Source organism: Chenopodium album, chromosome 8 (genome assembly GCF_948465745.1).
Source record: "Chenopodium album chromosome 8, dcCheAlbu1.1, whole genome shotgun sequence".
In the NCBI taxonomy this organism is placed as follows: Eukaryota; Viridiplantae; Streptophyta; class Magnoliopsida; order Caryophyllales; family Amaranthaceae; genus Chenopodium; species Chenopodium album.
Genome location: NC_137841.1, coordinates 74,472,782 through 74,496,957, shown reverse-complemented (window position 1 = coordinate 74,496,957; position 24,176 = coordinate 74,472,782). Strand labels below are relative to the sequence as shown.

General features: G+C 36.4%; 1 protein-coding gene and 1 pseudogene across 1 annotated transcript; one reads left to right on the top strand and one right to left on the bottom strand.

The window, feature by feature from the left end:
* The first annotated feature begins 6,553 nt into the window (after nt 1–6,553).
* On the top strand, nt 6,554–10,580 carry LOC145642392 (protein BRASSINOSTEROID INSENSITIVE 1 pseudogene; annotated as a pseudogene).
* A 913-nt stretch (nt 10,581–11,493) lies between these two features.
* LOC145556673 (uncharacterized) lies at nt 11,494–12,431 on the bottom strand (the record flags this gene model as incomplete). The annotated part of the gene is made up of 2 exons (XM_081618329.1): nt 11,494–11,867; nt 12,269–12,431. Coding segments are annotated over 2 exons (501 nt in total), but the record flags the coding sequence as incomplete, so codon positions are not given.
* Between the last annotated feature and the right edge of the window lie 11,745 nt (nt 12,432–24,176).

Sequence of the window (24,176 nt, the reverse complement as noted above, 5' to 3'; positions counted from 1 at the left end):
GAATTTCAAGGCTTTTCGACACGACACCAGGCCCCAAAACCTCTAAAATTTCTCAAAAAATGTGGATATTAGCCTTCAATTTTGGAATTTTTTGACTTTGTTTTGCCCAGAAATAAAAATTGCCGAAATGTTTACCATGGTCCCTAATACCCTCTGGAAGTCCAATTGGTTGGGTGGAACCATCCAATTTGCCTTTAAACGACCAATTTAACGATTTACAACTTGCACCGAATCCATTAATTTAAGCCTACCACGAACATTTATGACAACATATAATGATCATATATGGTTCCAAACGGCATTATATGACTCCGAGATGTATCCCCTATAATCTCAAGGCTTTTCGACGGCGGACCCTGAAACCTCCCAAAGTTCTCAAAAAGCGTGAATATTAGCTTTCAATTTTGGAATTTTTTAACTTTTTTTCACCCGGAAATAAAAATTGCCGAAATGTTTACCATGGTCCCTAATATCCTCTGGGAGTCCTATTGGGTGGGTGGAACCATCCAATTTTTCTTTAAACGACCAATTTACAGATTTACAACTTGCACCGATTTCATTAATTCAAACCTACCACGAATATTTATGACAATGTCAACATATAATGATCATTTATGGTTCCAAACGGCCTTATATGACTCTGAGATGTATCCCCCAAAATATCATTTTTTTTCGACACCGGGCCCCGAAACCTTTCGAAATTTCTAAAAAAGCATGGATTTAAGCCTTTAATTTTGGAATTTTTTTACTTTTTGTCGTACGGAAATAAAAACTTCTTAAATGTTTACCATGGTCCATAATAGCCCCTGGGAGTCTAATTGGGTGGGTAGAACCATCCAATTTACCTTTAAACGACCAATTAATCAGTTTACAACTTGCACCGATTTCATTAATTCAAGCCTACCACGAACATTTTGACAACATATAATGATCATATGTGGTTCCAAACGACATTATAAGACTCCGAGATGTATTCCCTAAAATCTCAAACCTTTTCGACACTGGCCCCGAAACCTACCAAATTTCTCAAAAAGCGTGGATGTTAGCCTTTAATGTTGGAATTTTTTGACTTTTTTTCGCTCGGAAATAAAAATTGCCGAAATGTTTACCATGGTCCCTAATACCCTTTGGGAGTCCAATTGGATGGGTGGAACCATCCAAATCGCCTTTAAACAACCAATTTACAAATTTACAACTTGCACCGATTTCATTAATTCGAGTCTACCACAAAAATTTATGACAACATATAATGATCATATATAGTTCCAAACGACATTATATGATCTCGAAATGTATCTCCTAAAATCTCAAGTCTTTTCGACACCTTGCCCCCGAAACCTTAAAAGTTACTCAAAAAGTGGGATATTAGCCTTCAATTTTTGAATTTTTTTGACTTTTTTTCGCCCGGAAATTAAAATTGCCGAAATTTTACCATGTTCCCTAATACCCTCCGAGAGTCCAAATTGGTAGGTGGAACCATCCAATTTGCCTTTGAACTGTCAATTTACCGGTTTACAAGTTGCACCAATTTCATTAATTCAAGCCTACCTCGAACATTTATGACAACATATAATGATCATTTATGGCTCCAAACAACATTATATGACCCCGAGATGTATTCCCCAAAATCTCATTTTGTTTCGACACCGTGTCTCGAAACCTTCGAAATTTCTAAAAAAGCATGGATATTAGCCTTCAATTTTGGATTTTTTTTTACTTTTTTTCGCACAGAAATAAAAAATTCTTAAATGTTTACCATGGTCTTTAATACCCCCCGGGAGTCCCATTGGGTTGGTTGAACTATCCAATTTACCTTTAAACGACAAATTTACCGATTTACAACTTGCACTGATTTCATTAACTCAAGCATACCACGAACATTTATGACAACATATAATAATCATATATAGTTCCAAACAGCATTATATGACACCAAGATGTATTCCCTGTGATTTCAAGATTTTCGACACCAAGTCATGAAATCTTCAAAATTTCGCAAAATGCGTGGATATTAGTCTTCAATTTTAGAATTTTTTGACTTTTTTCGCTCGGATATATAAATTGCCAAAATGTTTACCATGGTCCCTAATATTCTCTAGGAGTCCATTTGGCTGGGTGGAACCATTCAATTTGCCTTTAAACGGCCAATTTACCAGTTTACAACTTGCACCGATTTCATTAATTGTTGCCTACCACGAACATTTATGACAATATATAATGATCATATATGGTTCCAAACAGCATTATATGACCCTGAGATGTATCCTATAGAATTTAAAGACTTTTCGACACCGAGCCGAAACCTCCAACATTTTTCAAAAAGCGTGGATATTAGCCTTCAATTTTGGAATTTTTTGACTTCTCTTTAAATAAAAATTGCCGAAATGTTTATCATGGTCCCTAATACAATCCCGGAGTCTAATTAGGTGGGTGGAAATATCCAATTTTCCTTTAAATGGTGAATTTACCGGTTTACAACTTGCACTGATTTTATCAACTCAAGCCTACCACGAACATTTCTGACAACATATAATGATCATTTATGGTTTAAAATAGTATTATATGACCCCGAGATGTATCCCCTAAAATCTCAAGTCTTTTCGACACCGGACATCGAAACTTAAAAAATTTCTCAAAACGCGTGGATATTAGTCTTCAATTTTGGAATTTTTTAACTTTTTTTCGCCCGAAAATTAATATTGTTGAAATATGTACCATGGTCCCTAATATCCTCCTGGAGTCCAATTGGGTGTGTGGAACCATCCAATTTGCCTTTAAACGACCAATTTACTGGTTTACAACTTGCACCGATTTTATTAACTCAAGCCTACCACGAACATTTATGACAACAAATAATCATCATATATGGTTCCAAACAGCATTATATGACCCCAGGATGTATCCCCTAAAATTTCAAGGCTTTTCGACACTGGGCCTCGGAACCTCCAAAATGTCTCAAAAAGCGTGGATATTAGTCTTCAACTTTTGAATTTTTTGACTTTTTTTTTGCCCGGAAATAAAAATTGCCGAAATATTTTTCACGGTCCCTAATACCCTCCAGGATTCCAATTGGGTTGGTGGAATCATCCAATTTGCCTTTAAACTGCCAATTTAATTACTGGTTTACAACTTGCACGGATTTCGTTAACTCAAGCCTACTACGAACATTTATGACTACATATAATGACCCCGAGATGTATCCCCTAAAATATTTATACTTTTCAACACCGGGCCCCGAAACTTAAAAAATTTCACAAACGCGTGGATATTAGCCTTCAATTTTGGAATTTGTTGACTTTTTTTAGTTCGGAAATAAAAATTGTCGAATTGTTTACCATGGTCCCTAATACCCTCCGGGAGTCCAATTGGGTGTGTGGAACCATTCAATTTGCTTTTAAACGGCCGATTTACCGGTTTATAACTTGCACCGATTTACCGATTTACAACGACCAATTTAATTAACTTGCACCGAAATCGACTTGAACCGAAATTGACCCAAATCCGTTTTAACCCGTCAAAATCTGAATTTAACCTGACTTGTTATGAACCTGACCTGAATTCAACCCGACCCGTTCCTAACCCAACCCGAATTTAACCCAACCTATTACAAACCCCACCTGAAATCTACCCGACTTGTTATTGACCTGACCCAAATTCAACCTGACTTGTTATTGACCTGACCCAAATTTTACCATACCTATTACTTACCTAACCCAAAAAATCAACCCCATCTGTTACTAACCAACTCGAAATCAACACGACTTGTTATTGACCCGACCTAAATTCAACCCAAATTATTCATGACCCGATTTCAAATCACCCTAAATGTAATTTAGACCACCTTATTATTGTTGATCAAAGCATTTTGTCTTGAGAAACCAAGTCGGTCCAGGCCATCAAAAGAAAGGAGCATCATCCTCAAATTTAAGAGTTAAATATAGTATATATATGTTGTATATATGGTCAAAGGAGATAATTATCTTTCTAAATTGTAGACTATAATTCCTAGTATATTTTCATATATATTATAGTCAAAGGAAATAATTAGCTTGATAAAAATGATAATTATCTATTTATAGTTAGTTGAACCCGAATATGACCTGACTTGGAAATGACCCGACCTGATTGTAATCTGCAAATTATTGACTTGAACCGAACCCGAGGATGACCCGACTTAAAATGACCCGACCTGATTATAATCCGGAAATTATTGACTTGAATCGAACCCGACGCAAACCCGAGAATGACCCTACCTGATTCTAACCCGCAAATTATTGACTTGAACCGCACCCGACTCGAACCCGAGAATTACCCTAACCCGTGAAAACCCGAATTAAACCCGACTTATTGTTCACCCGACCCGAATGTAACCCGACCTGTTATTAACCCGACCCAAACCCGATAAGAAGTATGACCCGACATGACCCGACTCAAGCATGACCCAACCCAAACCCAACCCGCATAGGCTATGGAATTAATCTGAATTGACCCGACCCATTCTTACCCGACCCATTTATCTGAATTGTCACTCTAGTGTTTTTTTTTTTTTTTTTTTTTTTTTTTTTTTTTTTTTTTTTGTGCCAAGCATAACATTATTGCCATCAGGTGCTGATATAGAACTTAAATTGGATTGCTCTCGGCCTATCTATGTTGTTTGTCACGTCAGTTGGGCATCTGCCTACGGCCGTGTAAGATAATACCATATGTAGTGATTGTTCTGGGAGGCCTGTAGAATTTGTCATTGTAGGGCAAGTGCTTTTGTTTCTAATGTATGCTGTCAACCAGTTATTATTTAAGGATGACAGGTCTGAAAGCTGCAATTGGGGTAATCAAAGGTTAGATAGTATATATGGTCTATTGTGTGGTCAGACACCCTTTTATGTGGTTGATTCTGTATCGTATGATTTATTGGCGTTCTAAACCGTCTTTATAAGGTGGGATGAAGTTGTCAAAATCATTGGTCATGTCTACGTTCTAACCTAGACTATAAAATTGTCCACATTTTGGATATTCAGGTACAAGTTGGAACAGATCTAGACTAGTTCGACCAGTTCAGTTCAGTTGAAACGTATAGTTGATATTCATTTTTACTTCAGCCACTCACCTAAATTGCTAAACATCCAAAATCATCTTTTATTGGATTTACTTGCCCTAGTTTTTCATTGAAACGTAAGAGTTGATATTCATTTTCATTGAAGTTAAGAAAAATGTTGGGAACAATGTTGGAAATAGGTGAAATGTAGAGCTTAATATGACTGACTAACCCAACCCGGTATAATACTAGATTTATACCGTGAACAGTCTCATTACTAGCTCTACTGTTTTGATTGATTCTAGAGGTGGTCGCAACTTTCTTTTGACTTATTTGAACTTATTCAACCCTTATGTTGGTGATTACACACTTAATGATGAAGCTATGTATCATAGGTCATTGTTTTGGATGTGTTAAATGTGTATGTGCTCAAATGCACATAGTTGGTACAGTTTTGGAGGAGACGATATAGACGTAGGATAATCTCCTTACGTTGTGGTCTGTCGTAACTCGTAACTCACCGTATGTCAAGATAATTCTGCTATGTAGATTGTAGACACTTATTTTGGATTGTTGTTTATTATTGACCTCAATTATGAGAGTAGATGAATGCGATTAAATATGAATCACAAAAAAGGGCATTTGTAATATCACGTAGTTATCATTTCTGGTAATCTTTCACTCTCTTGTTGCATTCTTACAAACTCAAATTCACTATCATTCAATATTAGGCTGGACCGTAGGAGGATGAACAAAGCCCTGAGCCCACGTGCACCTCCCAGTCACTGGACCCTCACTTGTCAACCTACAACGCCAAAATTATACATGGGTCCCAACACTAACTATCTATCTATCATCCTCTTTGAACCGATATTATATCCAATTTGCCATATATGGCCATAATCACATGTGTATTGTATACATATTCCATGATCATTGAATATTCACACACGTTAGGAAAACTTAAACGTACACTACACAAACACCCCTTTTTAATTAATTGCGATAGTAAGATGTGCATTAAGTTTAGTGAAATACTCGTAATCAATTGTGTAGTGTAAGTTGAATTAATAAGATTGTACTTACGTACTCTGCAATAGGGTTTTACTAATAAAAAAAAGTGTTAAGACTAGTCAAAAACAAATGCCAAACCAAAGAGATATTACACTACATAAACACCCATTTTGTTTTTAATTAATTGCGATAGTAAGATGTGCATAAAGTTTAATAAAATACTCGTAATCTTTACCAAAAAAAAAAAAAAATTTAGTCTAAGCAGAATTAATAAGATTGTACTTTGCAATAGGGCTTTATTAAAGAAAGTGTTAGAGATTAATCATAAGCAAATGACAAACTAAAGATATATTAAGGGCCTGTTCTCTTACGTTGAAATTCAGTTCAGTTCAGTTCAGTTCAGCTCCTAATTTCCTTCTCTTATAAAATATTCAGTTCAGTTCAGTTGAGTTGAGTTCAATTAATGAGAACAACCTAAGTGTCGAAAACTTAAGTTTGAATTTCATCAATAAAAATGTCTTTTGAGAATTTCACTATACAAACACTCCAAAAATTTAATTAGAAAAACCAATCAACAGTCACTCACTCACTCTATTACATTCCCTCCAAAACGACACAGTTTCACACCTCTGTTTTCTCTCTCCTCTGTTTCCTGTTTTTTTCTCTTCATTGATCAAAGCTCTCAACTTCCTCAATAATGGCGCACTTTAAACTTCACCCACTAAAACCCACTAAGTAGACAAGCTCTATGAATATCTACCCAGAAAAGATGAATCAAATTCACACTATTTTATTTCTCTTTTCTCTCATTCCACCATTACTTTCCCCTGTTTCACCTACTTCTCTTTCTTCCAATGGAAAACTTAGAGATGCCCAGAAATTGTTGAGCTTCAAATTTTCACTCTTTAACCCAGAAATCCTTCAAAATTGGCAAAATTCCACTGATCCATGTCAATTTACTGGTGTTTACTGCAACAATTCCAGGGTTACTTCTTTAGATTTCACCTCACTCTCTGTTTCCACTGATTTTTCCTCTGTTTCTACTCATCTTTTCTCTATAGAGCTCCTTACTTCTCTTTCCCTCTCATCTTCTAACATTTCTGGGTCTCTTCAACCCTTCTTTCTCTGCTCTTCTTCTCTCTCAGAAATTGACCTCTCCCACAACTTCATTTCAGGGTCAATTTTCAATTTGCCACGGTTTTCGACATGTTCCTCACTTACAATATTAAACCTCTCTTTCAATGAATTAGATTCTACAAAAAATTTGAGTGATGTTGTTTTTGGGCTTTCCCTCAAAACATTAGATGTTTCTGGGAATCAACTATCTGGGGAGGAAGTTCTTCCATGGGTATTATCTCAAGGGGGTGAGAATTTGAGTCACTTAAATTTAAAGAGGAACAAACTTGAGGGAAAATTTTCTCTTTTTGGGTGCTCAAATTTGGAGTATTTGGATCTTTCCTTCAATAATTTTTCAACTCCAATTCCTAACTTTGGGAAAGACTGTCTTAATCTGAAGCATCTTGATTTGTCTTCAAACAAATTTCTTGGTAAGATTGAGAACTCACTTGTAGAGTGTAACAACTTGAGTTTCTTAAATGTGTCTCATAATCAGTTCAATGGTGAATTTCCCTCACTGCCCTTGAAAAGTTTGGAGATTCTCTACTTGAGCACCAACCATTTTCAAGGTATGATTCCTCAGAATTTTGCTGATGGTGTTTGCTCAACTTTGGTTAAGTTGGATCTGTCGGACAACAATTTTTCTGGTATGATCCCTTCTGGATTTGTATCATGCTCTTTGTTAGAAAAATTCGATGTTTCGAGCAACAATTTCACTGGGGATTTGCCTGTTGATATGTTTCTAAAAATGGGAAGTTTGAAGAAAATAAAGCTGGCTTTTAATCTCTTTAAGGCTGTTTTGCCTGATTCTATCTCTATGCTTAGTAGCTTAGAGTCTTTAGATTTGAGCTCTAATAGCATTTCAGGGGAAATCCCATCTGGTATTTGTCAAAACCCAAAGGGAAAGCCTAGCAACTTGAAAGAACTCTTCCTTCAAAACAATGAATTTATTGGCCATATACCGCCCAGTATAGGTAATTGCTCTGAGCTTGTTTCGCTTGATCTTAGCTTCAATTTCCTTACTGGTAGAATCCCAAGTAGCTTGGGTACTCTAAGCCAGCTTAAAGATTTGGTAATGTGGATGAACAGGCTTGATGGGGTTATCCCGTCCGAGCTTGCAGACAATAGAGCACTCGAAAATTTGATTTTGGACTACAATGAGTTGACTGGTCCCATTCCCTCTGGCCTGATGAATTGCAAAAACTTGAACTGTATTTCGTTGTCGAGTAACAAGTTGAGTGGAACAATACCATCTTGGATAGGTAGGTTGAATAATCTTGCCATCCTCAAGCTCTCAAATAATTCATTTTATGGCGAAATCCCACCTGAGTTAGGGGAATGCAAGAGCTTGTTATGGTTGGATTTGAATAGCAACTTGTTGAGTGGGAGTATTCCTCCTGCCTTACCCAAGCAGTCAGGGGCTATTGGACTTAATGTTGGGAAAAAGTATTGGTACTTGAGAAACTATGGAGGAAATGGGTGCCATGGGACAGGGAATTTGCTCGAATTTTCCGGTATAAGGCGCAAGGCTGTTTATAGAATCCCTACTATATGCAAATTCCAGCAAATCTACCTAGGTCATACTCAGCCAAATTTTTATCACAATGGGTCCATGATTTTCCTTGACCTATCCTATAACAATCTCCAGGGCAGTATCCCCAAAGAGCTCGGCACAATGTTCTTTCTGTGGATATTGAATTTGGGTCATAACAACCTCTCTGGTCAGATTCCTGAAGATCTTGCAGGGATGAAAAACATCGGTGTTATGGATCTTTCACACAACCATCTCTCGGGGTTTATCCCACCGTCTTTAGGCAGTCTTTCTTCCTTGACGGATGTGGATTTGTCAAACAATGAACTCTCAGGTATGATTCCTGTAACAGGACAGTTTGAGACTTTCCCGCCTTCTAGATTCTCCAATAACACTGGCCTCTGTGGGTTTCCCCTGCCGATTTGCAGCAGAAACACAAGTGAAACTTCATCTCATCATAGAAAGCATGGAAGGAAGACTTCCATGGCAGCAAATGTCGCAATGGGAGTGTTCTCCTCTCTATTCTGCATATTCTGGTTGATCATAGTGGGCATTGAGCTGAAGAAGAGGAGGAGAAAGAAGGAAGCTTTGCAGGATACATACATGGACGGTAACACAACTTCTGCTTGGAGATTTACCAGCAATCGCGAGGCTTTGAGCATCAACCTTGCAACATTTGAGAAGCCCCTTCAGAAGCTGACTTTTGCTGATCTTTTACAAGCCACAAATGGGTTCCATGATGACAGTTTGATTGGCAAAGGTGGGTTTGGGGATGTCTACAAAGCTCAACTCAAGGATGGGAGTGTGGTTGCTATCAAAAAGCTAATATATATGTGTGGGCAGGGTGACAGAGAGTTCACGGCTGAAATGGAGACCATTGGAAAGATCAAACACCGGAACCTTGTGCCTCTCCTGGGATACTGCAAAGTGAGGGAAGAACGATTGTTAGTCTACGAATACATGAAATATGGATCCCTCGCAGATGTCTTACATGATCCAAAGAAGTCTGTAATAAAGCTGAATTGGGGTGTGAGAAGAAAGATAGCAATTGGGGCAGCTCGAGGCTTAGTTTTTCTTCATCATAATTGCATCCCACACATAATTCATCGCGACATGAAATCTAGTAATGTTTTGGTAGATGAAAACTTAGAAGCAAGGGTATCTGACTTCGGGATGGCTAGACTTATGAGTGCAATGGATACTCATTTGAGTGTGAGCACATTGGCTGGTACCCCAGGATATGTTCCTCCCGAGTACTACCAAAGCTTTAGGTGTTCAACCAAGGGAGATGTGTATAGCTATGGTGTGGTGTTGCTGGAGTTGCTGACAGGGAAACAACCTACAGATTCAGCTGATTTTGGTGACTATAATAATCTTGTAAGCTGGGTTAAGATGCATGTGAAATTGAAAATAAGTGATGTATTTGATCCTGAGCTGATGAAGGAAGATCCAAACTTGGAAGTAGAGCTCTTGCAGCATTTGAATCTTGCCTGTGCTTGCTTGGATGATCGTCCATCAAAACGGCCTACTATGTTCGAAGTCATGACGATGCTAAAGGAAATGCAAAGTGGTAATTCAGCAGCTACCGTTGCCACAGAAGATGCAAGTCTTACTGCCATGGGAGGAACTGAAAGTTTCAGCGCCACAGTTGATGAGATAGAGATGAGCATAAAAGAAGAGCCTGAAGAAAATTCCAAGCATTAGCATTTTCCACTCAAACAAAAAATTTCACTGAATCATGCAACAATTAATGTATGTTTCACAGCAGTAGACTTTTAATTTTCATTTTTATACGTAGGTGGTAATCTCCTCTGTTTCCTAGGTTTTTGAGGAGTCACTCAGTAGTTTGTACATATTTCCTAGAGATGCTAGTAGTTTTTTCTCCTTACCTCTTGCAGTCTTGCACGAATACATTGTGAGAGGGTTGCACCAATATAAGAAATAGCTGCCAAAAATCTTAAGTTATTATCTTCTAATCAGACACTTTGATATGAACGGCTTACATATATGAAGCTGTTAACATCCACATTATAAAAATTGTAAGTGAAAATAAATTAATGATCCGTGTTCAAATTAACTAAAAGATTAGTTTGTCTAATGACAACCTGATGGTTGACAAAGTGACAAAGATATGTGTACGCTACCTCCAACTGTGAAATAAGTTGCACCCTCTTTTTCACATTGTCACTTCAGAAAACCTTTAGGTTGGAACACATACTATTGAAGGATCATGAAGTTGACTTATGAACTATTTGGAGATATGCTCAAACCAATTGAATCAGAAAGTTCTATAGAATGGAGATTAAAAGCTTTGGTAATCCTGTTTTCAGCCAAAAATTCTGTATTTTTTCATCAGTGTACATTATACAGGTTTACTACCTTGTAAACTGCGACAACAACTACTCAGTACACTATCCTATGCATTGCTTTGTGTGAGTATTTTTCATCTTCGTACCACTTACCAGCCACAACTACTCCTGCAGCTTCTACCATACTCACAAATTGATTGATAAGAGTTAAAAGCGTATATTGGCAACAATCCAAGCATAATAAGCAAATGTGCACTGTCCAGAAGCCGAAGACTGAACTAATATGATCAATTTCCCAGCTTCAACAATCATACTGACATTTCAACTTCCATCAAACTGTATTAGTACACAAAAGCCGGAAATGGAATATCTATAAACTTCAAACTTCAGTTATAGCCATGTAATTTCAACCAATAATCTCGATATCCTTGAAGCTTGAACCCCTAAAGATCTCTAGATCAGAACCAATGTCAAACAAATCAGTACCAAAATCAATCTTTAATTGCCATTTCATCTTCATCAGCAGGCTAAACTGACTGCTCAAACTCAGCATCCATTATAACTCCATCCATTATATGCACCACCACCTCACCTCTTTTAAGATCAACTTGTTTTGCCCTAACCCTATTAACAACCAAAATCCCATCAAAATCCTTTGAAATATACAATGCAAATCCAGAGATTGAATCATATGACAAGCCCTTCCCATCAGGGAGCAAATCAGTATAAATCTTTCGAGGAATCGTCGAAAAACCTAGTACATGAGAAACCGTTGCATATACATTGTCCAACTCTTTAGGATCATAACTGTGGTTTGCCCTTAATCCCAAATCACGTTCAAAGGCCTTTTCAGAGGGCACAAACACTGTAAATGCAAGATCATCAGGTAACATTCCAACCATCATCTCCCCAAATTTACCCAATTTCTCATTCTTTGAATAAATTCCCCTAATTTTTGAGGAATCATTCATTTTCCCAATCGAATCATCAGGTAGTTTAAACATTGACAGAAATACCACAATCATACAGCATACTAATACAAGCATTAGCATTTTAAAAATTGACTGATTAAACATCTTGCCTATCATCATAAATTTTCAATGGGAAATAAAATGAATTCACCTCAATAAAGCAAATATTGACTAAATTTGCTGTTAAATTTGATGAATGTAAGCTTTCTATAACAGATTATAAATTTATAATCAAATATAAACTGAAAAAGATGATTTCTTTTTCTGGGTATTTTGTTTGAGGAATGAAATATACCTGAATTTGATGGATAAATTGAGAGAAACAAGTGCAGATTTGAAGCTTGAGGATTTATGATTGTTTGTACTGCTATGATTTTGTTTTGAAGTTTGGTAATAAGCACGTTCTTTTCCTCAGAGCAAGCGCCGCAAAAACGTGTGTTGAACACTAGAGCATTGCAATTTTACATGGGTTTGTAGCAACAAATTTTTGGTTATCAAACGATTAAATTAAGCCTATGATAACAAATTTTTGGCTATCAAAGTAATAAAAGGGCTGGTAATACTTTGGCTCACCTTGTTGCAAGATGGGATACGAGTGGTTGTCAATTCGGGTAAACGGGTCGAATAAGAGTGATCTGGTTAACTCGACGGGTCAATTCGGATTAATTCCATAACCTATGCGGGTCGGGTTTGGGTTGGGTCATGCTTTAATCGGGTCACGTCGGGTCATATTTCTTCTCGGGTTAATAACAGGTCGGGTTACATTCGGGTCGGGTGAACAATAGGTCGGGTTTAATTCGGGTTAAAACGGGTTAGGGTTATTCTCGGGTTCGGTTCAAGTCAATAATTTGCGGGTTAGAATCAAGTCGGGTCATTCTCGGGTTTGAACCGGGTTCGATTCAAGTCAATAATTTGCGTATTATAATTAGGTCGGGTCATTTTCAAGTCGAGTCATTCTCGGGTTTGAACCGGGTTCGATTCAAGTCAATAATTTGCGTATTATAATTAGGTCGGGTCATTTTCAAGTCGGGTCATTCTCGGGTTCAAGTCCATAATTTGCGGGTTATAATCAGTTTGGGTCATTTCCAAGTCGGGTCATTCTTGGATTCAAGTCAGGTTATGTTCAAGTCAATAATTTGAAGGTTACAATCAAGTCGGGTAATTTCCAAGTCAGTTCATATTCGGATTCAACTAAGTATAAATAGATAATTATCATTTTTATCAAGCTAATTATTTCCTTTGACTATAATATACTTCGTATATGACAATATACTAGGGAACTATAGTCTATAATTTAGGAAGATAATTATCTCCTTTGACCATACAACAAATATATACTATATTTAACACTTAAATTTGAGGATGATGCCTCTTTATTTTGCTGGCCGGGACCAATTTGGTTTCCCTACACAAAATACTTTAGTCAACAATAATAAGGTGGTCTAAATTGCATTTAAGGTGATTTGAAATCGGGTCAGGAAAAATTTTGGTTGAATTTAGGTCGAGTCAATAACAAGTCGTGTTGATTTCGAGTCGGGTTAGTAACAAATCATGTTGAATTTTTGATTCGGGTTATTAATAGGTCTGGTAACATTCGGATCGGGTCAATAACAAATCGGGTTGAATTTGGGTCAGGTCAATAACAACTCAGGTTGATTTCGGGTCGAATTTGTAAAAGGTTAGGTTAAATTCGAAACGGATCGGGCTAAATTCAGGTCAGGTTAGTAACAAGTCGGGTTAAATTCGGGTTTTGAAGGGTAAAAACGGGTTAGGGTCAATTTCGGTTCAAGTCGGGTTCGGTACAAGTTAGTTAAATTGGCCGTTGTAAACCAGTAAATCGGTGCAAGTTGTAACCCAGCAATTTTGCGATTTAAAAGCAAATTGAATGGTTCCACATAGTAGGGTATATATAAAGGGTCATGGTAAACATTTCAGCAATTTTTATTTTTGGGTAAAAAAAAAGACAAAAAATTCCAAAATTGAAGGCTAATATCCACGCTTTTTGAGTAATTTTGGAGGTTTCGGGGCCCGGTGTCGAAAAGTCTTGAAATTCAATGGGATACATCTTGGGGTCATATAATGTCGTTTGGAACCATATATGATCATTATTTGTTGTCATAAATGTTCGTGGTAGGCTTGAATTAATGAAATCGATGCAAGTTGTAAACCGGTAAATTGGTCGTTTAACATCAAATTGGATAGTTCCACACACTCAATTGGACTCCCGGAATTTATTAGGAACCATGGTAAACATTTCGGCAATTTTTATTTCCAGGCGAAAAAAAAAGTCGAAAAATTCCAAAATTGAAGGCTAATATCCACGCTTTTTGAGAAATTTTGGAAGTTTCAGGGCACGGTGTCGAAAAGTCTTAAGATTTTAGGGAATACATCTCAGGGTCATATAATGCCGTTTGGAACCATATATGATCATTATATGTTGTCATAAATGTTCGTAGTATGCTTGAGTTAATGAAATCCATGCAAGTTGTAAACTGGTAAATTGGCCGTTTAAAAACAAATTGGATGGTTCCACCAACCCAATTGGACTCCCGAAGGATATTAGGGACCATGGTAAACATTTCGGCAATTATTATTTTCAGGCGAAAAAAATTCAAAAATTACAAAATTGAAGGCTAATGTAGACACCCATTTGTGTCTCCCCAAAACCAAAACCAGTGATGAGCACCTTTCGCGTCGAATCATAATCGAATGAAGCGAAAGTGTGGAAAGTCTAGTGTTGCGGATAGTTTTTAATTTCTTTTCTCTTCTTTCTGTTTTTGAAAACTTATTTTAAGAAAACAGCCAATCTGATCCAGTTTGGTTGGTCCATGATATGGGTCCAATAGTAGTGTAGTTGGATGGGGCTTGACAAGACCTTTCCAACGATATATTATAAGCCCAATTCCGATGAATATTGAGGAAGTTATGGCCAATTTACCAAACTGGGCCCGGTTTGAGCCTTATATACGGCCAATGATCTAGTGGAGGGCCTAATATGATTTATCATTCCTAATGCAATTAGGAATGGCTTTAGTCTTCTAGATTCTTCTAGAAGGTTCTTTTCATTCCTAATTCAATTAGCATTGATAAATTGACTTTTGTTGACTTTTCAGAGTTTTAATTAAAATCAAAAAGCATTTTCGAGGAAAAGATACGATTTTATCCTCCAGTATGGCAAACTTATCTGATTTTCGAAAACGCGTTGAAAACAGGCCTGGCGCCTGACTCCAGGCATTGGCGCCTGGAACCAGGCCTGGCGCCAGCCATTGGCGCCTGGTGCTAGCCATTGGCGCCTGGTGCCAATTAGCTGGTGCTGGCGCCAGCTCTGTTTTGCGTGCGCCAGGACTATGTTCTGTTAATTTATCTTTTTGGCTGATTTTCTCTATAAATAACATCGTAAAAACTCCGTTTTCATTCACCAACTCTCATTCATCAAGATTTTCTTGATTATTCTCTCTCTCTCTCTCTTTTTCTAAACTAGCCTTTTCTCAAATACAAAATTCCGCATTCGCAAGACTTAGATACACCTAGCCATATTCGAAGTTGCCTTCGCCCTAGATGTGAAAGGTTTAATTTCTGAGGGTTTGGTCCCAAATCTCTCTTTCAATTATTTAATTTAATTGTTTGTTTATTATTTTCCTTGAAGTTACTAACGCTTGTATTTTGTTATTAGAAAGAGGTACGAGGCATCAAAGTAAGTGTTTTATTGATTTTATTGATGTTATGATGTAGAAATCATGTTTATATTGTTATTATGATATTCCTAGTATCATGTCTAGGGTAATTTTAATATTAAATATGATTCCTATGATGCTTCCTATGTTCTTCCTAATATTTATGATTGCTAGTATCATGTTAGGGCTAAAGATTTGATTTTTATTGCTTAGTGACATGCTAGGATTTGTTATTAATCTTGTTAGTATCATGCCTAGGATCTTGCTATTATTATGCTTTAATGTTAACATGAACATGATTATGATTATAATTGTTATAATTTATGATGATTATGAATATTATTATTATTATTTTGATGATGATTATTTTATGATTATTATTATTATTATTCATGATATTGATTATTGTTATTGTTGCTTGATTTTTATATTGATATTGCTTGATCACACCTTTTATGCATGTTTAAAGGGAATTGGTACTTGTAATCACGCTTAATAAGATAATTAATAATCTTGTTAGGGTTAATTATGATTATAATTCAAGTGATCGCCAATAATAGTTTATTTGTGTATTAATATTCAACCAACATAGATTAAACATGTTTAGGGTTAATCTATTGATTGCATGTTAATCAGAAAGCGCACATGAATACGATCAGAATAAAGTAGAGGCTTATTATTAGGGCAGATTCAATCTCTTTTAGGTTGGATTTTGTAGACACCCATTTGTGTCTCCCCAAAACCAAACCCAGTGATGAGTACCTTTCACGTCGAATCATAATCGAATGAAACGAAAGTGTGGAAAGGTCTGGTGTTGCGGAAAGTTTTATTTCTTTTCTTTTCTCTCTGTTTTTGAAAACTTTATTTTGAGAAAAAACAGCCAATCCAGTTTGGTTGGTCCATGATATGGGTCTAATAGTGGTGTAGTTGGATGGGGTTTGCAAAGACCTTTCCAACGATATATTATAAACCCAATTCCGATGAATATTGAGGAATTTATGGCCAATTTACTAAACTAGGCCCGGTTTGAGTTTTAAGTACGGCCCAATGATCTAGAGGAGGGCCTAGTATGATTTATCATTCCTAATGCAATTAGGAATGGTTTTGGTCTTCTAGAACATTCTAGAAGGTTTTATCGTTCTTAATTCAGTTAGGACTCTTCAGAGTTTTAATTAGATCAAATAGCATTTTCGACTGAAATCATATTATTTTATCTTCCAGTACGGTAAAATTATCAGAATTTCGAAAACGCGTTGAATTCCGAATTGGCGTCCAAACCCAGGCCTTGGCGCCTGGAACCAGGATTGGCGCCAGACGCCAGCATTGGCGCCTGGCGCTAGCCACTGGTCCTGGCGCCAAGTTAGTTTTACGGTCTTCAGACTCTGTTTTGATAAATTATCTTTTTTGGATGATTTTCTCTATAAATATCGTATCGAAAACTCCGTTTTCAATCATCAAGAGTCACCAATTCTCTTTATTCTTAAGTTTTTCATCAACAATCATCAATTACCATTCATTAATTTTCTCTTCATTCACAAAATTATTCAATTCTCTTCATTCATCTTCATCTCTTTCATCAATTTTCATTAACATAAATTCTTTAGCATTCTTTCTTTCTTTCTTGCTTTTTAATACAAAATTCCGCATTCACAAGATCTTGAAACACCTAGCCATATTCGAAGTTGCCTTCGCCCTAGACGTGAAAGGTTTTAATTTCTGAGGGTTTGGTCCCAAATCTCTCTTTCAATTATTTAATTTAATTGTTTTGATTATTATTTTCCTTGAAGTTACTAACGCGTGTATTTTGTTATTAGAAAGAGGTACGAGGCATCCACGTAAGTACTTTATTGGTTTTAATTGATATTATGATGTAGAAATCATGCTTAGGTTGTTATTATGATTCCTAATGTTATGTTAGGGCGTTTTGATCTTCCTAGTATCATGTCTAGGGTAACTTTAATATCAAGTATGATTAAAAGTACGATGCTTCCTATATTCTTCCTAATATTTATGATTGTTAGTATCATGTTAGGGTTAAAGCTTTGATTTTTAATGCTTAGTGACATGCTAAGGTTTGTTATTAATCTTGTTAGTATCATGCCTAGGATCTTGCTATGCTTTAACATGATTATGATGATTATGATTAATATTATTGTTAATGATGTTGATTATTTATTATGTTGCTTGATATGTATTATATTTATTATTTATTGCTTGATCACCTTTATTGCATGTTAAAGGGAATTGGTATTTGCAATCACGCTTAATAAGATAATTGATAATCTTGTTTAGGGTTAACTGTGATTATAATTCAAGTGATCGCCAATAATAGTTTGTTTGTGCATTAAATTCAACCAACATAGATTAAACAGGTTTAGGGTTAATCCTATTGATTGTATGTTAGTCAGAAAGCGCACATGAATACGAGCAGAATAAAGTAGAGGCCTATTATTATAGCAGGTTCAATCTCTTTTAGGTTGGATTTGTACCATCATCCCCGAACCCTTATTTGGTTCATGACCTTATGGAGTTGACGATCTCTTGGATCGTTAAGGGGTGTAACCTTCACCTCGTGAACGGTTTACAAGTTCCTTAAAAACTTGTTGGCGACTCTTTTGCTCTATCTTCTTCCCTTTTGGACGCCACCGTACTTTAGTGTATGATCACAGTGGGGTTCAAGCTAGGGGTTATTGCTTGAATTTATTCCTTACAGCTAATATCCATGCTTTTGAGAAATTTAGAGGATTTGGGACCCAGTGTCGAAAAGTCTTGAAATTATAGGGAATACAACTCCGGGTCATATAATGCCGTTTGGAGCCATTTATGATCATTATAAGTTGTCATAAATGTTTGTGGTAGGCTTGATTTAATGAAATCGGTGCAAGTTGTAAACCGGTATATTGGTCGTCTAATGACAAATTGGATAGTTTAACCCACTCAATTGGACTCCCGGAGGACATCAAGGACCTTAGTAAACATTTCGACAATTTTTATTTTCGGGCGAAAAAAAGTCGAAAAATTCCAAAATTGAAGGCTAATATCCACGCTTTTTGATAAATTTTGGAAGTTTCAGGGCACGGTGTCGAAAAGTCTTGAGATTTTAGGGAATGCATCTCAGGGTCATATAATGTCGTTTGGAACCATATATGATCATTATATGTTGTCATATGAGTTAATGAAATTTGTGCAAGTTGTAAACCGATAAATTGGCCGTGTAAAAGCAAATTGGATGGTTCCACCAACCCAATTGGACTCCCGGAGGATATTAGGGACCATGGTAAACATTTCGGCAATTTTTATTTTCAGGCGAAAAAAATTCAAAAATTACAAAATTAAAGGCTAATATCAGCGCTTTTGAGAAATTTTAGAGGATTTGGGACCCAGTGTCGAAAAGTCTTGAAATTCTTGGGAATACAACTCGGGGTCATATAATGTCGTTTGGAGCCATTTATGATCATTATAAGTTGTCATAAATGTTTGTGGTGGGCTTGATTTAATGAAATCGGTGCAAGTTGTAAACCGGTAAATTGGCCATTTAATGACAAATTGGATAGTTTAACCCATCCAATTGGACTCCCGGAGGATATCAAGGACCTAGGTAAACATTTCGGCAATTTTTATATTCGTGTGAAAAAAAGTCAAAATTTTCGAAAATTTAAGGCTAATATCCACGCTTTTTGAGTAATTTTGGAGGTTTCGAGGCCTGGTGTCGAAAAGTCTTTAAATTCTATGGGAAACATCTCGGGGTCATATAATGCCGTTTGGAACCATATATGATCATTATTTGTTGTCATAAATGTTCGTGGTAGGCCTGAATTAATGAAATCGATGCAAGTTGTAAACCGGTAAATTGGATGGTTCCACACACCCAATTGGACTCCCGGAATGTATTAGGGACCATGGTAAATGTTTCGGCAATTTTTATTTCCGGGCGAAAAAAAGTCAAAAAATTCCAAAATTGAAGGCTAATATCCACGATTTTGAGAAATTTTAGAGGATTTGGGACCTAGTGTCGAAAAGTCTTAAAATTCTAGGGGATACAACTCGGGGTTATATAATGCCGTTTGGAGTCATTTATGATCATTATATGTTGTCATAAATGTTCGTTGTAGGCTTGATTTAATGAAATCGGTGCAAGTAGTAAACCAGTAAATTGGCCGTTTAAAGACAAATTGAATAGTTTAACCCACCCAATTGGATTCCCAGAGGGTATTAAGGACCTTGGTAAACATTTCGGCAATTTCTATATTAGGGTGAAAAAAAGTCAAAAATTTCCAAAATTGAAGGCTTATATCCACGCTTTTTGAGTAATTTTGGAGGTTTTGATGCTCGGTGTCGAAAAGTCTTTAAATTCTATGGGATACATCTCGGTGTCATATAATGCCGTTTGGAACCATATATGATCATTATTTGTTGTCATAAATGTTCGTGGTAGGCCTGAATTAATGAAATCGATGCAAGTTGTAAACCGGTAAATTGGCCGTTTAACAGCAAATTGGATGGTTCCACTGATAGGCGTGTCGCGTACCTAACAAAAATAAACCTAACTAGACCACTACTATGTAGACGGGCAAGCAAGGGTCGGATCCCAAGAGACTATGGTTCAACTAATTAAATAGACTCAAGTAAATACTAAGCAAGTAACCAAATCAAATAATTGAGAATTAATAACTAAATATCAAGAACGACAATTAAACTAAAAAAATGATAATCAAATAATAAAAACATCCAAGATCAAGCATTACCACGAATACAATTAATGCAATAATAGTTCTACCCCTAACATATAATTCAATTGATTAAAGAGGAAAAGTAATCCCTGAATATTACCAATGGTCTCTCCCGAGTAATCAATGGCTTCCCTAATCACAATCAAGCCTACTTTCGTGGAATCATGTAAATTAAAGACTTTGAGCACATTACTCTAACTTCCTAATCATCCATTCAACTACTCCCGTGATGAACTTCAAACCCTTAATTAATTTATTCAAACCCGTCAAAACCCAACTCCCGTTGCGATTAAAACAATGGATTAATAACAATACCAATTATCCCTAATATAGTATTGGCATGAGCACAATCAATTAAGCATATCAATTGCAATTATCATTAGAGAATTTAAAGAATTAAATCAAGCATTAATCATATTCGGGTTCCGCTAGATCTTGAAATAGAGAAACTACTCACACATATTAATGAAATCAAGAACTATAATCAATAAAGAAAACATAATTAACAATAATAAAATAAAAGAATTGAGAGAAGAAATCAATACTGGAATTAATTATGAAATCTTGAATCTTGAAAGCAAAACCCTAGAAAATAATATGGAAGAACGTAATACCCAAAAAGAAGTCTTAAAAATAATATATGAAAAAGTGATAAAAAGTAATAAATAAAAGATTATCTAAAACCTATTTATATCCTCTCATAAAACTAGGTATTTCTATCTTAATAGGACTCCTAAACGCTGCCCAAAACGAGCTTCCACAGGTGGGTTGTGGCATGAAGAAAACCGCCACAACCAGGCTGTGGAGCGGGCTGTCTTCGCCTCTCCTTTGCTCCAATAATGGACGCCCACAACCAGGTTGTGGCCATAAGGTTGCACGCCACAACCAAGCTGTGGAGTAGGCTGCCAAAATGCTCCATTGATGCTCCATTGGTGCTAGAAACGCTCCATATAAAGAAATATCTCGCGATCAAAATAAATTCCATGCAAATAGAGTCCTATTCCTATAAAAACAAAAACAAACAAACCGAGAAGAGTAGTATCGAAATAGGAAGAATAATAGCTCAAAAAGATTAGGAGAATGAAGAAAACACAATAAAACATGACCAAATATCACATATAAATCGTGTATAATATCGTGTTATCAAATTCCCCCAAGCTAAACCTTTGCTCGTCCTTGAGCAAAGCAACGAATAAATAAATCAATACTTCACCCCAAAAATAATCAAAATCAAGAACAACCAATTCAAGGTAAATCTAACAAATATGCTTCAAAATCAACCAATCTCATCCATTTAATCACTCATCCTCCCTAACAATTGTCAAATATAGCAAACCACGAGAGCATATAGAATTCAAGACTAGTGCTCACACACTCGACTCTCATTTATGTGGCGAGTAAAAGATGTACTCGATCGCTCTCCATCCCAACCCCATCATGTGAACAATGCCCTCCCAACTCACGCACTCGTGTGTTTAAAAAAAACATACACTCAACCTAATAGTCGACTCGGAATATGTCAAGTCATTCCTTGCATTGATAAGTAGCTACTTTCACATTCGCATAACTCTATGCACAAAGGTCGGAAGGTCTTTAAAGCTTGTAATGTAAGGTCAGGGTAAGAGGTAGGATAAATTTGGGAAAATGTGAGAGAAAAGCAATGCTTAAGGGAGCTAAAATCCTAAAAAAACCAAGACCAAAAATAGATAATGACCGATCATCTCCAACATAACTCAACTCCACCAAAAATTCACCAAACATAAATCCAATCATATCAAAAATTTCCAACACTTACAATTACACTCATAAAAATATAACAATGTACAACTTGAGTGAATAAACAAACTTTGAACTCTTCAACTTGATTTTTCTTATTGAAGCTCATTTTTTCTTCTGATGAACCTTCACTTAGAACAATTGAATCATTAAACAATTTTTTTCCTTTTGAAGTTCACTTATTTTTTTCTTTTCATTTTTTTCTTGAACTTCAATTCTCTTTTTTTTTCATGCTTTATTTTTTTTCACAAGAAATTCAACTCTGAAATTATCAAAAATAAACCACCATGGAAAACAATTACAACTTCTTAACACCACCCAATTGTGCAAATAATAAGCACACTACAAACTCTTTCACCTCACTCACTAATAGCTCCCCCAAGCTAAGCTTGGGACTAGTAACCAATGGGGCAAAATCGACTTGTAATGTGGCTAATAAACAACAAAAAGGTCATGGTAACAACATGGGTAGCAAGAAGGGAACAAATGTATCTAATATCGTCTGAAGGCCACCTAAGAGAACAACGCCTTCGTCCTCCTCAATGTGCATAATAATGAGTCGTGAAACACTACTTATAGTCACAAACCAATACTCAAATTCATTGACATACCAGGAACTAACACACATTCCTCACCAAATCAACTAGTTAAGCACTATATTCACAAGTAGTTGGACAAAATTGACGCATGTTAAGGCATCCAAGCAATCAAATTTCAAATAATGGCTAAACTATCCACAATACTCATCATCATATACCAAGAATCAAAACAAATTTCAAGTATGGGGCACAGGGAAGCATGATTTATCATTCATTGGAATGTATTTTTGTAATTTTTGAATTTTTCTATTTTTTTTTTTTTGTTTTCATTTTTTTCAAAGCGGTAAAACTATACTAAAAAGCAACAAATCTATACTAAACAAAAATGTACCATGCGTACAAGAACCTCCCCCGCACTTGAATATTGCAATGTCCACAATGCAATAATATGACATGAATAAAATAGGGGGAAAAATGCACTCACAGAGCTTCATTGAGGAGGGAAATGAGGAAGATTTTGAGATCCTCCGGATTGAATCCATCTACTCAAGGTACCAAGAAAAGTGGATATCGACACCAATTGCTCTTTAATCTCTCTTTGCTCATTATTGATCTTATCAATTGAAGTAAGGAGATCTGTGAGAACCTTCTCTGTCAATGTAGAGGATGAACTAGCGCCATTGGAGACATATGGTGCAGGCACTGGCTCAGAAAGAATTTGAGTCAGAGTTCGAGGATGAACACCAACAAATGGCCAGTTAGCCTTATCACATAGAGATAATGCCTCTCTAGAGGGTAATTCGTCTTCATCATTTCGAATACACCAAAGAGTGGTGCCATCTTTCTTGCGAATCCAACCCATTAATGAACATGCAGGAATGTCTATGCAATCGATTCCCTCAATGGATTCTTCCTTCATAAGACGCTCCTTGTGTCCCAAATGAAGAGCAATAGGAGTTATGAGACCGCCAAGAACGATTGCTCCCTTTTTGGTAGTGGTGTTTGCCAACTCTTTCATCTGCTTGATGAGGAATGCACCTGTGTCAATGGGTTGGGCATGAAGCATTTGATATATCATGAATAATTCATCCTTTCGAGCCTTGCTCCCCTCTTGACGACCAAATACAGTGTTAGCTAATATCCTTTGGACATATCTAAGCGCTGGATGGCGAATATGATTTGCTGGGCTCATCTTTGAATCGTATGTACTTTCACCGGTTAATAGCTTCCAAACAGGATCTGCAGACCAACGCGGGGGAGTTAGTCTCAGGCCACCAGGGGGTAACCCAAGCACCTCATTAAACCTTGCCAAAGTCCAAGTATGCTCTTCATTGTACAATTGAAAACTAATAGACCCTTCACCGCAACCTGGTTCTGAGTAAGTAACCGCCTTCAAGGAGCTTAAAAACTCTAAGGTGACTCTTTTATATGTTGGATATTTATGCATGAGAAAATTACCCCACCCAACATTAGAGAATAGCCAC